Raw genomic sequence first — 13,600 nt, 5'->3', positions numbered from 1 at the left:
GGCGCTGGGTGCAGGACCCGCAGCAGCAAAGGCACCCGCTACACCAGCAGCAGCAGTAGCAGCGCCTGGCCAGTACTCTATAAGCGAGCTCGTCGGCCTCTTCAAAGCACTAAGGCCTCATATCGAGCCCCCGGATTGGCGCTTTTGCTGCGGTGACACAGAGGAGATGCGGCGACAGAGCGGCAGCTTCGGCAGCAGCAGCAACAATAATAACAGCAGCAGCAGCAGCGGGCTTGGCGGCTTGAGGGACTGGCAGCGCCGCAGCGGACCCACGGCTGCAAGCAGCAGCAGCAGCGGCAGCAGCAGCAGCAGCAACATCGTGAACGGCTTGGGAGCCGGTCTGTTTGGGGGCGTGCGTAGGCCAGGCACAGGAGCAGCCGCAGGCGGCAGCAGCACCAACAGCAGCAGCAGCAGCAGTAGCAACAACGCGTTCAGGTCGCTGCGAGGCCCGGGAGAACTCGACGGAGGAGACCGCCAAGGAGACAGCAGATTGAACGCCCCAGGCAGCGCGGCTGCAGGGGCCCTTTCGTGGCGAGGGGTAGGGCTCTAGAGGGGGTGCAGCTGCGTGTAGAAATATATGTGTTTGCATTTGAAGTCTAAATATTAGCATTTTTTTCTATTTGCTGCTATTGATTTGGGTTCTTTGGCTTGACTCTTGCTGTTGCTGAATAGTTGCTGCATGATGGGAACAGCTAGAGCGCTGTCAGGGTGGCGTTCCCTTTGCTGCTGTTGCCATCGTCTGCTGCTGCTGCTACTGCTGCTGTTGCTGCGCAGGGCGGAGGAGCAGGGGCCCCCAGGGGCCCCCTTGCAGTCAACCGAGGGCCCCCCACGGACGGGTACACCAAGCTGAGTGGCTTTTTCGGCAACAGGCCGCCGCCTCCGACGCGGGAGCCCCCAGTAAGGGCCTCTGCTGCTGCTGCAATTCTTTGCTGTGCTGCTCTTACCTCTTTTTGTCGTTCCGCCCCTCGAGGTCTCCTCTATTTAGCAACTCTTGGTTGCTCGTCTGCTCCTGTTTTGTGCTCACTACTCTGTTCCTGAGGAGCTCGTTTTTCTTTTCACTTCCTTAGCGCGGACATTTGTGTCTTTTACCTGCGCATCTATCTATATATGAATTTATATGAATTAATGTGTGTACATACATACGTTTGTGTGGAAATGTCTGCTTGTGTACACATAGTATTCGTGTATAAAATGCACATATGCATGCGTACGCATCTCATGTCTGTATTTTTCTGAATTCGTCTTGAAGGCAGTGTCAGTTGATATTTGTCGTTATTCGTTTCTGCGAGTTTAAAAGTTGGCCTTAGGCTGTTTGTTTTCGGCACTTGTACGAATATGCACGTATATACGCATGCACTCATGCATGCACAGGTATGCATACACATATATCTGTATTTCAGCTGCATGTAAAATTGCCTTTCTGTGGCAAATGCAGTTCATGAATTTGCACTGTCACCATTTGTTATGGCTCGCAGGCGCAGCAGTCGTCTATGAGCCGTTTGTCGACGTCCACGGGATTCCGCGTGGGTCGGGAAATAGACCCTAGAGAAAGAAAAAGGCGCTCTTTGAACGCGCTGCTGAACAAGTTGACAATAGACAACTTCGGCGTCGTTTGCGAGAAAATTTGCCTCGAGGCCGAGCAGTTTGACTCCGTCGCGGACCTCGAGCTCCTCTCTGACCTCCTGTTCAACAAGGTACGCTGCTACGGCTGCTGCTGCTACTGTTGCTGCTGTGGCTGTAGACAGCGTGGCGCCTGCTGCTGCGCTGCTTGCTGCTTCAAGAGTTTTTCCTACTGCTGCTTTGCTGGGGTTGCTACAGCGCTCGCTGCTACACCTGCTGCGTGACATGTGGTGCTGCCATACATGCATAAATTTGCTTTTCTTCACTGTGCGTTTTTGCCTTTTTGTGTGCGTGTCTGCATTGTTCCTACACATGGCAACCGTGCAACTCGTTTATTTGTTCTCGTGGTTCCGTTTCCCTCGTTTCCTGCTCTAGCTTTTTGGGTTCGCACTCATTTGTGAGCTGTTGCTGCTGCGCTGCTGCTTGCTTCGACGCTCTGCAGGCCGTGTCCGAGCCCGAGTACAGTGAAATGTACGCAGATCTGTACCAGATCATTCGCTGGAGGAGCCCCGACTTCACGGTGCCAGGTGAAGAGCGCAAGATCAACTTCCACAGGACCTTCGTGAACAGGTGCCAAGATGAGTTTGAGAGGTGCGTAAATGCACTTTTATTAAGAAAGTACCCCTTTGTGACTCAGAAGAAAGACAAGAATGGGGAAAAACGGCCAGAGAAACTGAGCCTCAGCTTTTACCCGAAGTCCTGCTGCACGGCCCAGCTCGCTGCTGTTGAACCACTACCACCGCAGCATGCCTTCTGTTTGGTCATGTTGCAGTTTGCTTTTTCTCCCTTCTTTTATGTATTTATCGTGCAGTCTCGCACCATTTGCTGCTTGTGTTCGTCTCAGACTGCAGGGTAAGAACGTGCTGCTGATAACTGAGGAGGAACGCGCTGAGTGCCAAGACGCGGACGATGAGGCGAAGCTGCTGAAGAAGAAGAAAACCAGGGTGTTGGGCAACATGAGGTTTATTGGAGAGCTTTTCCTAAGGCGGGCGCTGAGCCCCAATGTACTGAATGATGTTGTGCACGCCCTCGTCTTCAGCAGCAAGGGCGACGCGTTCCCAGACGAGCACTTCATAGAGTGCCTCACCGAGCTTCTCACCACTATTGGTAAGCAGGAGCGGCAGCAGAAACGCCAACAGCGGGGAAACGAATAGCATTTGCAGCGGCGTGGCTGTCGCATGCGTCCTTAGCCCCAGCGACAGCGCCGTAAAGTTTCAGGCTGAGCAGTTGAATGCAAGGTGAAGAGTGGCTTGCCAGTTGAATGGGGTGGGCTGTGTTGGTGGCTGCTCTCTAGGGTACACCATGGATTCCCAAGACTCCTCTCGCGCCATGATGAACGAGTTCATTGGAAAGCTGCAGGAACTGCAGCTGCGCGCTGGCTATTCGAGCCGCATCACCTTCAAGATCCAGGACCTTCTGGACTTGAGGCAGCGCCACTGGACCAAGAAGGTCTTCAGAGACGTGGCGAAGTCCGTGGCCCAGATCAGAGAAGATGTGAGGCGCAAACCCTAAACGCTAAACCCTGAGCTAAAAACATGAATTGCGTGGTCCTGCTGGCGAAAGCATACCTCTAAACTCTGGGCAGTAGCGAAAAACTTGCGGGGGTTGAAGGCAGGGAAATCAGAGAGACGCAAACTATAGAGCCTTAACCCTAGATGACCCGTAGACGTAACAGTGTGGGCGCTGCTCTTCTCACTAGGTTGAGGATATAGGGTTCCTTCGCCTTAGAGACTGCTTCGAGATGATCGAGGCAGACAACCTCTGTGGCATAGTGACCGTGTTTGTCTATGATGTGGAGTGGATGTGTTGATTTCATTCGGCAAACACCCAAGCCTAAGCCTGCCTTTGTTGCTACTGGATGCTGCTTCAGGCCAAGAGGGACGAGCTGATGGGGGGAGCTATCAAGGTGGCGCAAGACGGTGTGTTTCTTACGGTGGGGTTGCGCCGGGAAATGCCATACAAGAGCTACTTGGAGGAGCAGCGGGTTCTGCTTAGCAACAAGAGAGCTGCTGCTGCTGCCAGTGGGGAAGCAACAACGGCGACAGCAAATAGCAAACGACCAACTCCTACTACTAAGACCACCGTGACAAGGACGCCAGGCAGCAGCAGCAGCAGCGGCACGCCTGCATTTTCGCGCAGCTCTGTCGTATCACCAGCAGCAGCAGTGCTGTCAGCTCCGGTAGCAGCAGCAGCAGCAGGCAGTAGCAGCAGCAAAGCCTCGGCGGCCACTGAAGTGTCGCGACCGTACGAGGCGCAGGTGATGAAGAAGGAAGTGGATCTTCTTACTTTTGAGTTCGTAGTGGAGAAGTGCCCTATAGAGTGAGTCTACAGAATCCGGCGCTGCAGCATTGGACAGGGGACATGCACGAACATGCGTGCACGCGTGCCGCCTAAGTTGCATTCGCCACAAACGTATATACTGATGCGCATTTCTCAGCATCTTTGCCAGCAACAGCAAATGCAGCCGCAGCAGCCGCTGCTGCCTGGTGCTCTTGCAGACGACTATCAAATGAGACTCTCTATTTATATTTGTTGAACTTTCTGCGGTTGCGGTTGTCCACACAGGAGCTCTTTATCAGAGTTCGTTTCCCTTAGTTTGCCGCTGCATGACAGCGCCGCGCAGATCTCAGCGGTTTTCAAGAAAGGGTTGGGCGACTCGCGGCCAGCAGACAGCGCACGTTACGCTGTGCTCATCGGTTCGCTTGCTGCTGAGCATTTGAAAGCAACAGCAGATCTACAGGTGCTGTTCGACTAGTAAGTTGCTGCCACTGCTGCTGTGTTGGCTGCTGCGCTGACGCCGCCACTGCTGCAGGTGAAGCCGCTTTTCTCTTGCGAACTATCTTCGAGGTGTTATTCCGTGTCTGCGCTGTCGGCTGCAGCAGCAGTTGTTGCGCTGTTGCTGTTTCATTGTGTTTCTGTGCTGCTGCATTATTCTTATTTTCCTGCTTGCGCGTGCTGTTTTCTCGTTTGTTGGATCAGTTTCGGCGATGTCCTGATCGGGCAGTTGTCGGACTTCGTGGTGGACAACCCACGGGCGCTGGCGATGTGTGCGGAGGCCTTTGGGGTTTTGTTTGCTGCGGATATCTGGGCGGCCAAAGGGGCAGAGCTCATCAGAAAGGGCCTTAGAGTTCCTCTGCCCGATGAGGAGGGTCTCGCGGTCAAAGTGAGTCTCGAGCAGTAGCAGTGACCCTGAATAGGCGGATACAGCAGGGAGCGGAGAAACGCGCAGCGAGAGTCCCATGTATAGTAGTCATATGTATGTCTGTATAGAGAAAGATACATTGAGTATTAACAGTATATCAGAGAAGGAGGCAAAAGGAGGTTAGGCAGACGGGTTGGCAGTGTAGCGAGCCTAGGAAGGCAGTGGAGGCTGTGGTGCTTGCTTGAAGCGTTGCGTCTCAGTAGCACTACTGGTTCCTTTTGTAATTAGCCGCTTTTGCGCAGCGTCGTCGTATAACTTTCGAGTCCTCTTATTTCGCATCATTTGCCACAATTCATTTCCTCCCTGTCCCCCTGTTTGCCGTGCGCAGATGTGCCAAGACATCGCTCGCCAGGTTTCTGCGCAATCCCCAGAAAGAAAGAGGCAGTTGCAGGAACTTCTGGAGCTGACGCTGGCACAGGGGCTCCCGGGCTGCTCTCCAGCGGCGGCCGCCAGTTTGCTGCGGGACTGAAGGACCATTGGTCACCAGTGGTGGTTGCTGGTCGCTTCAGCTCTGTCTTCGAAACATACAATAGATAATATTTAAAAGGCGGCGCGGGTCCCCGCGGCTGCAGAGACACCGCGGAGGGCTCAGCATTATCGCGGGGTCCCCCAAGGGTTTTCTGGGGGTTCCCCCTGAGCTGCTTTGTTCTTTTGCTGTCAGTTTCCGTCGCCAGCCAGTCTTTATAGAGCCACTATAGCTTACAAGGGGCCTTCGAGTCGGAGGCCTTAGTAAATTTAGAGGGCAGAGAGAGCAGGCAGGGGCTTCCGCCGCAGCGAGAGTAGCAGCAAAGGCTGCTGCTGCTGTTGTTGCAGCTGCTGCAACGACGCTGCTGCCGGAGTTGGTCAGAACCCTGCGACCTGCGCAGGGGACGTCCAGCTTTTGCTGCACTTCAAGCTTGCGCTTGTTTCTTGGTTTGTCTGTTTCGTCAAGACACCCATGGAAACGGAAACAATTACTCATCGAAACAAATGCGTAACTGTCTTATAGAAGTGGGGCTGCATTGTACTTTGTGCGGCTAGCTGTTGCAAGCGATTATCAAGCCGTTCTGTATGCCGACACTTGTTGCTGTTGCTGCTGCGGCCTGTTGGGGATTTGTAGCTCCTGAGAGCCCTGTACTGCGGGCCTGAGAGACCGTTAGGAACGTGAGCAGGAACGGATACACCGCAGACAAGTTCATAGGAGAGTGTCTCGGAGGCCTGCTACTTCGCCGGAATGCGAGCCATGTTGCGGTATACATATAGCTGTCTATGACTTGTGTGGGTGTATATGCATTCATGGAAGTAGATCTCAGCTTTAGCCACTGTTGGGCTTTGAACGTGGTCTGGGATAACTCTAGAGTTTGGCACTGTGGGTAACGAGGTGAGCTCATGACGAATGAGCAGATATAAATCCATGAAACAAACTGGACACGCAAAGCATGTGCAAATGTAGATGAATGGTGATAGATCTATATGTGCAATATATATATATATAATATGTATAATATGTATATGTATATATGTATTTGGGGAGGCACAGAGTCTTCGTGCCTGTACTCCATATGCAAGAACACCAGGGCAGATAACGCGCAATCAGTTGCGTGCGTTTACTAGGCATACTTTCCTGCAGAAGAATCCAAAAAGAAAGGAGGCACCCATCGCTGCTCCACAAAGGCGGAATTAGATCAACTTAAAAGGAGGAGTTGGAAGCCTGGTCAATTGCTTGGAGCAGCGCAGTGCAGCTCCTGCTAGCCGTCGTAAGAGGGCACAAAACAAACAAAGGAACCCTATGGGTTCATATCGGCCTCCACAAATCGGGGAAGAGTGAACACTGATGACCGTAGAGAACATTGTTAATCCTGTTGTTCCAGTGACAGCAGCAGAAGCTGTAGCGGCAACAGCAGCAGCTGAATCGCTGCTGCTGCTACTTATTCTGTCTGCTGCAAAACACGACACTAGTACGCGCAGACAAGTGCTGCGCCCGAAGCGCGCAACCGGTTAAGCTGCAGTTCTGTCGGAAGAAAAACACGGCACATGGTGCTGCTTCTGCAGATGCAGCAACAAAGAAACAGCATCCAAAAAAAACGCGGGGCGCTTCTTAAAATTACCCAGAGCCCGCCCACGGAGGATGTGCGCAGCCTTTTCTTTTTTCTGGCTTCGCTCACGGATGCTATTGTTGAGTTTGCTGGTGCTGGTGCTACTATTCTGATTGCTGAGATTGTTGTGCTGGCATAGGTAGCGCTGGAGGGGATGAGGGGTCTGGAAGTAGTCGATTGGTGAACTAGTTCTAAACAAGTGAACACAGCGGCGCAACCACTGTGAAGCAACAACAAGAGCTGCTGCTGCCGCTTCTGAAGCAAAGGCAGTAGCAGTAACAACAGGAGCCCAAGAGAAACCACCTTGGTTCTTCTTTTACTGCGGCCAACAGCAGCAACACCATCAGCAGCGACTACAGCAGCAAGGGCGCTAACAGCAGCTGCAGAACGGCCTCGGTGGCGCCTGCGCAGCGTCAGCAGCTACGGACGGTGGGAGCGCTTGGTAGTTAGCTTTGCGGGTTGCGGGGGGCGATAAGAGTGCCAACAGCGAGGCCCTTGTAGGCGTCGGCGTTGGAGCCTGGAGCTGATGGGTTCACAATCAGAATAGGGCATTCCCCCGTAAAGGACTCGTCTAGCTGGCCGGCGCCGCCGGCGCCGCCGCGCGAAGTTCCCCAATCTGACAGCCCATCTTGGCAGCGCAGCAGCGGGGTTGCTGCGTACATGGGCAAGATGGGTTGCTGCTCTACGGCCTGCGGAAGACAAAGGCAGCAGAAAAGGAAACAGGGAAAAGTTCACAGCGACCAAACACGACAGATCATCCCAGAAGCAACAGCAACATCATCACAATCGCCCGCAGCAGCGGGACTACCACCATAGCGGCGACAGCACTGCCACCACAGACAGCAGCAGCAACACTGCTGTTATGGACAGCAGCAACGGCGCTTCCGCCAAAGACAGCAGCAGCAGTACAGTACTCCCACCACGGACAGCAGCAGCTGCAGCAGGCTCACCTGTAGAAGCGTGAAGTAAGGGAGCCCTCGCCTAGGCCTGAAAGTTGCTGCTACGACACTCCACAAGCCCAGCTCGAGGAAGACGGTGACAGCATCGGAAAGGTCAGGGCGGTCTAAGATAAGGAGAAAAGAAATGGATGAGAGGCAGGAAACCACAAAGAAAAAAAAGCACGACAGAGCGTGCACTTCGAACATGTTCTCCTTCAGCTCCAACGCCCGCCGCAAATCCTCAAGGCCCGCAGCACGCACGTACTCCAGGCGCAGCTGCGAAACAGCAATAGCAGCAGTAGCAGTTGCAGAAGAATAGCAACAGCAGCAGTAGCAGCAGTAGCACAAGTAGCAGGAGCAGAAGTGGAAGCTGCAGAGGCAGAGTGACGCGAGCTACAGCTCAAAGTACATTATTTGAGCTCATAGCCAGGGCCTGTCCTGCCTGGAGCTACAGCTGCAGCATCGGCTGCAATTTCTTTGGCGGCACCTGCTTGTACTGCAGTTGCTTTTGCTGCAGTTGCTTCTGCTGGTGGTGGTTATTTGGACTGGTATTCTGTGCGCCGCTAGCTGTCGCCTTTTGTGTAATTGCTGCTACTACCGATACAAGAAGAAAGATAATGAGCTCTGTACATGCACCGAAGGCGCAGTGTCTGTACACACTTCAAGGCAACGATGACTGCGCATCTAAAGTTAAGGTGTAGGTGTACCCAGGGAATCATACCCTGATTTTTCGGATGCAGCTGGAGCACGAGGGCAGAATTGTCCCAAGAGTGACCAGCTGGAGAACCAAACGAGCCGGCAAGCATTCCAGGGGGTCCACTTGGCTGACGCTGCTCATGACATACACGGCGCTTATCTGCAGCAGCAACAGCAGCAGCAGCAAATGAGCGGCAAACAGCAATGGAAAACAGCAGCAGCAATTTCTCCCACTTTGTAGAGTGGTGAGGGGCAGCAGAAACAGAAAACGAACTTCAAAACAAGGCAAAAAGGACGGCTAAACACAGAGAATCGTAGCGACGGCGGCCCAAGGTGTGCGTGCGTACACCTTGGGCTGCCGTCGCTGCTCATGCTGCCTGGCTGTTGATTGGCCGTACGTACGGCCAAGTAAGAGCCAGTCAGCATGAATTAAGGGGTAGAGGGAGCAACTGAACGAAGACGACGCGTTATGTATCAACTCAAAGCAGCAAAGTGGTATCAGCAAAAGCAGCAGCAACAGCAGCGGCAGCAAGGGGAGCAGCACGACTAACATCAGAGTCAGTTTGCGGTGTTGTGTTGCCTTACCAGCACTGCCATGGCGATGCTTTCACTGCTGCTGAGTGTTTCTCTGGTGATAAGGTAGCCCTTGCTGATAAGCAAGATGCATGCTACGAATAGGGTTTGAAAAAGCGTCTCGGAAGCCATAACCGCCATGATGATGTACTGGGAGCCCGGCGCATTCCAGGCGGGGCACTGGAGGGCGTACACGACATGTGCAGCAGCAGCTGTGGCCTTCAGAGCCGGCGGCAGCAGCAGCAGCCTGTGCAGCGCAGTCACGTCGCGGCCCCTGTCCTCCCCGCACTGTTGCTGCGACAGCCAAGCCAGCAAGCACCAAAATGGGAGAGTCAGCAGCGACGCGAGCAGCACCGGCTGCTGCGCCCCACAGTCCGCGCCTTTCGAGGGTAACCGGTCCACCAGTACATACAGCGGATCCGCCCCTGCTGCAGCAGCTGCTGCTGCGTGCTGCTTCACCTGCTGCAGCAGCGGGGAGTCTGGCACGGAGGCGACGGGCATAAGGGGCTTGGGAGCGAACACGTTGCCCAGCAAAGGCACCGAGTAGTCCTTAAACAGAGTGTCAGTGAGCAGCAGCGCAGCAACGCCAGAGCCGTTTGCTGCCTTGATTAGCAGCAGCAGATCTTCCTCCTTGCACTGATCAAGCAGCCAAACCCTCTTGTGGATGCTCTCTGGCCGCCGCTCCCGTCCCCGTAAAAAGAAGCCCCTTGCCTCCATTGCCCGCATGGCGCTCTCTTCTTTCTGTCTTGCTGCTACGCTTTCGGCGTCTGCTGCAGTGGCTCCCTCTTCTGCGGTTGCTGCTGTAGCAGCTTCTGCCTCGCGCTGCTGCTGCTGCTGCTCCAGCTGCTGCTGCGAGGGCTCGTGGTCCGACTCCACTGAAAAGTCTGAAATTGGCAGTGAGGTAATGGAGGTTTTGCTTGTCGTGGCACCGCCGAGAGGGCCACTTGGGGGGCCCTCGGGGGGCGCCCAGGGCCCCTTCCCCTCTACCCACAAGAAGGAGCTAAAGGGAAGCATCAGCTTTAATGACTCCCTGCGAGCAGCTCCCGTGCGTTCCATTGCCCAGCGCCAGCTATCGCCCTTTGTAGCTGGCGCAGATGCCTCTGTGCCTGCTGCTGCTGCTGCTGCAGAAACAGCAGCAAGCGGATCCGTCCCTGCAGCCAGCGCTTGCGCGCGCAGCGCTGAAGCTTCTTCTGCAGCAGCACCAGGGACAAAGTGGAAGTCAGTAAGAGCAGCAGAAAACGGCCCACTGTGGTGCCCCTGTCGTAGCCTGCTCCTAAAGGGCAGCAGCCGCGTGGCCAGCCAGTCAAGGGCACTCAGCAGCGACAGGCGCAGAATTTTGGGGCGGAAGTCCAGAGAGGTGGCCGACAGCAGCGTGGGGTCGGAGGCCCCACAGTTGCTGCCTTTATATATCAGTTGCCCCACCACCTCTTCTACGGGGGGCCCCCAGGGGGCGAACTCAGCGTCCACAGACGCAGAAACGCCAAGCAGGGGCCCCCCATGGGGAGACACAAACACCACACGGCAGCAGGCGGGGGAACTCAGCAGAACAACAGCCAAGAGCAATATTTGTGGCAGAAGCAGCGCCAGCTTTCGAGTGGGGACGCCCCTGTGGCGCATCAGAAGGCCGTGAAGGGTCCAAAACTCCTTCTTGGGGCCCAGGCAGAGCCCCCAGGGAGTCCTTACAAGGGACTCCGAGAGAAGAAGGGAAGGTTCATTTTGCTTGGAGACAGAACCATTAATTTCCATTGCAGCTGCAGAGGAAGACTAGCGCGAGGGGGGTCCCCATGGGCTGAGCTGATGCGCCAACTCGGAGCAGCAGCAGCAGCAGCAGCAACAGCAGCTTCAGGTCCCAAAGAGGCAGAAAAAGCAACGCCACTAACTGCGCCAGCAGTGGCAGCAGCAGCAGCAGCTGCGGCTGAAAAAAAGTAGGAGCTACGGTTGACGTTGCGCCTGTGCGGCGGGGACAGGGCGTGCAGTAGCAGCTAGCTGGAGAAACAAATACGTTATGACTAGAACATAAGTTCTGTATCTATTCTTATTTGCAGATAATGAGGAAAAATGGAGAAGAAGAGGGAAAGCAGCTGCCGCGGTCGCTCCTGGCGAGGTATTCGCCTCTTTTGTAGCCCGACGCACGTATATGAGACACAAGTAGGACTGCGACAGCAAGAGAAGAACAAACGACAAAAGTAACTGTACTTAACGTAAGCTAAAAATGCTTTTTCCTTCCCGGGGGCCCTGGGGCCCCAGCTCGCAGCGGCGGTGCTGCCGCCTTGGACCCCGAAGGAAGGGCCCACCTGGTGTCTCAAGTCCCCCTTTGCTGTTCATTAACAGCATAGTACGGTTTAAAATATACTTTTTCTTTATTCAAATTTAGTAGGGTATTCCAAGAGGCTGCGATCCTCTACAAAGCCAATCGAGACTGTCGGCGGCGGTTCGGCAGCTGGGCGCCGACCGCGAGTTCCCTGTTGCACATTTCTCTCTTCCTCGAACTGCCCCATAAACATACTCAATTATAAGCCAAAACTAGAGTCAACTGAATAGACAATGAAGCTGAATACCTCACGAACGCTACCGTTGAGGCGTACCACTTCCTGTACAACTGTGTTCCCTTTCATTTAAGTGAATGAAGCAGAAGTCCACACCACCACAGCATCCGCAGTGAGCTCCGCTTTACGTCGAGCTCCGAGTATAGACCTCATAACAGGCCTTTTGCAAGTACACAAGCGAATACCGATCACAACGGATGCACATGTACGAGCATTCCCTGGACCCTGAAACACCCGCCTGCTTACAAGCGTGGAAAGTCAAATGCTACCATGAATGCATGCACAAATTCACAGCACGCTCTCGCTCTGTGCCTACGCACGTCCACATGTGCAAGTGTGCGTTTCATGCACCGAAGCGTGAACGCAGGCATGCGCCTACACTTGCACGAGCATATGCTTGTCATCAATACATATGTGTATATGCGTGCGTTAGCTTGGTGTCTATTTGGAGGCACACCTATAACTGTGTGGGCGTGTAGCCTTGTACAAACAAACAAGCATCGTTTCATATGTAAGTATGCAAGCACCCTGCATTCAACATTGTGTGTACATGAAGCCGTGTACGGATGTATACATGTAACATGAACGTGCACCTATCGCTGGCCTTGGTTTTGTACTCCAATGCACGCATCTATAGAGGGATCCATTTCAACAAGCTTCCAGGTTTATTTGTGTCCGTCTGGCTTCTACGTGTTCGTCATTATAAATACATTAGGCGCAAGAATATCTAGGTGTGTATCTACTTATGCATGCGTGCACACCTGTTTCTTCTGTGCCTTTACAGGCAGTGCACGCCTACCTAGGGCATCTTGAAGTACCAGCCTGTCCTCGCTGCGCTCTTGTCCTTAAATTTCCATTTTCTTTAAATGAAACAAACAAAAACTGAAGTTCATGAGTTGAAGCGACCTTCCCCACCAGCCGGCCTACAGGGGGCCTCGGTATCTATGCAAACACCCAGGCGGATAGGTCTGAGCACCACGTCTGCTTTTCCTTTCTTTGTGTGCTACGACTAGCCCCACGTGTTACACCGCATGACAGCAGTACAAAAGCTGCAGTCAAGTGCCCTGCGGCTGCTGTTACAGCCGCAGCAGCCGCTGCTGCTTGTTTGCTGCTGGAAACAGCAGCAATAGAATAAACAGCAACGAACTAGAACGGGCAAAAGAAGCGAGCAAGAAGCAATAATCAACAGAAAGAGAAACAGCAATTCACCAGCCCCACCGCTGCTCAGTTCGGAACTGAGCTTCTGCAGCTGCTGTCACTGTTATTGCTGGCCGTTAGTATGGCTTATTTCAGCAGCAGCAACGGATGCTACCGCAGTAGCCATGTATCGCCGCCGTTTGCCGCTGAAAGTAAGAGAATATCTGAAGACCCAACAGCGAAATTGCACACGCAGATTAACTCGCAGCTGCAGCAGCAGCTCTTAATGGTTACGTCACGGGCTGCGCCTTTGCTGCAGTTGTCCTGCAAGGGCAGGCATAAAATCCGTTCCTTCCCACCGACTGCTGCCTCCGTTGCTGTTACAGCTGCGATGCTGTTGTTCCCGGCGCTGCCGCCGTCTCTGCAGGTGCTGCATTGCCTGAATGTCTGGTGCTTCCTGCGGCAGAAAGTTCAGTTCGACTGACAGCCTGTGCTACTGCAGCAGAAGCACCATGTGCTCTATCCAAGTCAGAACGGGGCACATGCGAGGAAGCTTGCTGCGGCATAGCTGCCGCTTTCTGCAGCTTGCTGGAGCTTTCTGCTGCTGTTGCTGCTGTTATCTCGAAACTGGTCTTTGCCGCGACGGCGAACAGGAATCCCGACCCCAGTGAGGCCGCGCTACCCCATGAAGTTGCTGCCTCAACGGCAGTTGTAGCAGTTTCTGCTGCAGCTGCTGTTGCTAGCACTGGCTTGTCCGCTAAAACTCCGGTAGTCACTGAAGTACAACCTGCTGATACTTTATTGCCCGCTGAA

At 54.0% G+C, this 13,600-nt stretch overlaps 2 protein-coding genes across 2 annotated transcripts in view; one reads left to right on the top strand and one right to left on the bottom strand.

The window, feature by feature from the left end:
• Positions 1-5,291, top strand: part of ETH_00011725 (uncharacterized protein) — a gene marked incomplete at both ends in the record, with an annotated part of 6,860 nt that extends 1,569 nt beyond the window's left edge. The window contains 10 exons of the mRNA XM_013376556.1: positions 15-538; positions 775-897; positions 1,476-1,694; positions 2,063-2,211; positions 2,465-2,727; positions 2,915-3,114; positions 3,491-3,939; positions 4,186-4,374; positions 4,600-4,783; positions 5,151-5,291. Of these exons, the coding sequence (XP_013232010.1) occupies positions 15-538; positions 775-897; positions 1,476-1,694; positions 2,063-2,211; positions 2,465-2,727; positions 2,915-3,114; positions 3,491-3,939; positions 4,186-4,374; positions 4,600-4,783; positions 5,151-5,291 (2,441 nt within the window). The remainder of the gene's footprint in view (positions 1-14; positions 539-774; positions 898-1,475; positions 1,695-2,062; positions 2,212-2,464; positions 2,728-2,914; positions 3,115-3,490; positions 3,940-4,185; positions 4,375-4,599; positions 4,784-5,150) is intronic.
• Positions 5,292-7,343: 2,052 nt separating this feature from the next.
• On the bottom strand, positions 7,344-10,850 carry ETH_00011720 (uncharacterized protein; the record flags this gene model as incomplete). The annotated part of the gene is made up of 4 exons (XM_013376555.1): positions 7,344-7,586; positions 7,848-8,111; positions 8,557-8,691; positions 9,117-10,850. 4 exons carry the CDS (start codon positions 10,848-10,850, stop codon positions 7,344-7,346), a joined length of 2,376 nt encoding a protein of 791 aa, XP_013232009.1.
• Between the last annotated feature and the right edge of the window lie 2,750 nt (positions 10,851-13,600).

This window comes from Eimeria tenella, genomic scaffold (assembly GCF_000499545.2).
Source record: "Eimeria tenella Houghton genomic scaffold, Eth_scaff37, whole genome shotgun sequence".
In the NCBI taxonomy this organism is placed as follows: Eukaryota; Apicomplexa; class Conoidasida; order Eucoccidiorida; family Eimeriidae; genus Eimeria; species Eimeria tenella.
The sequence above is the reverse complement of the archived record's forward strand: the minus strand, read 5'-3'. Positions and strand labels throughout refer to the sequence as shown.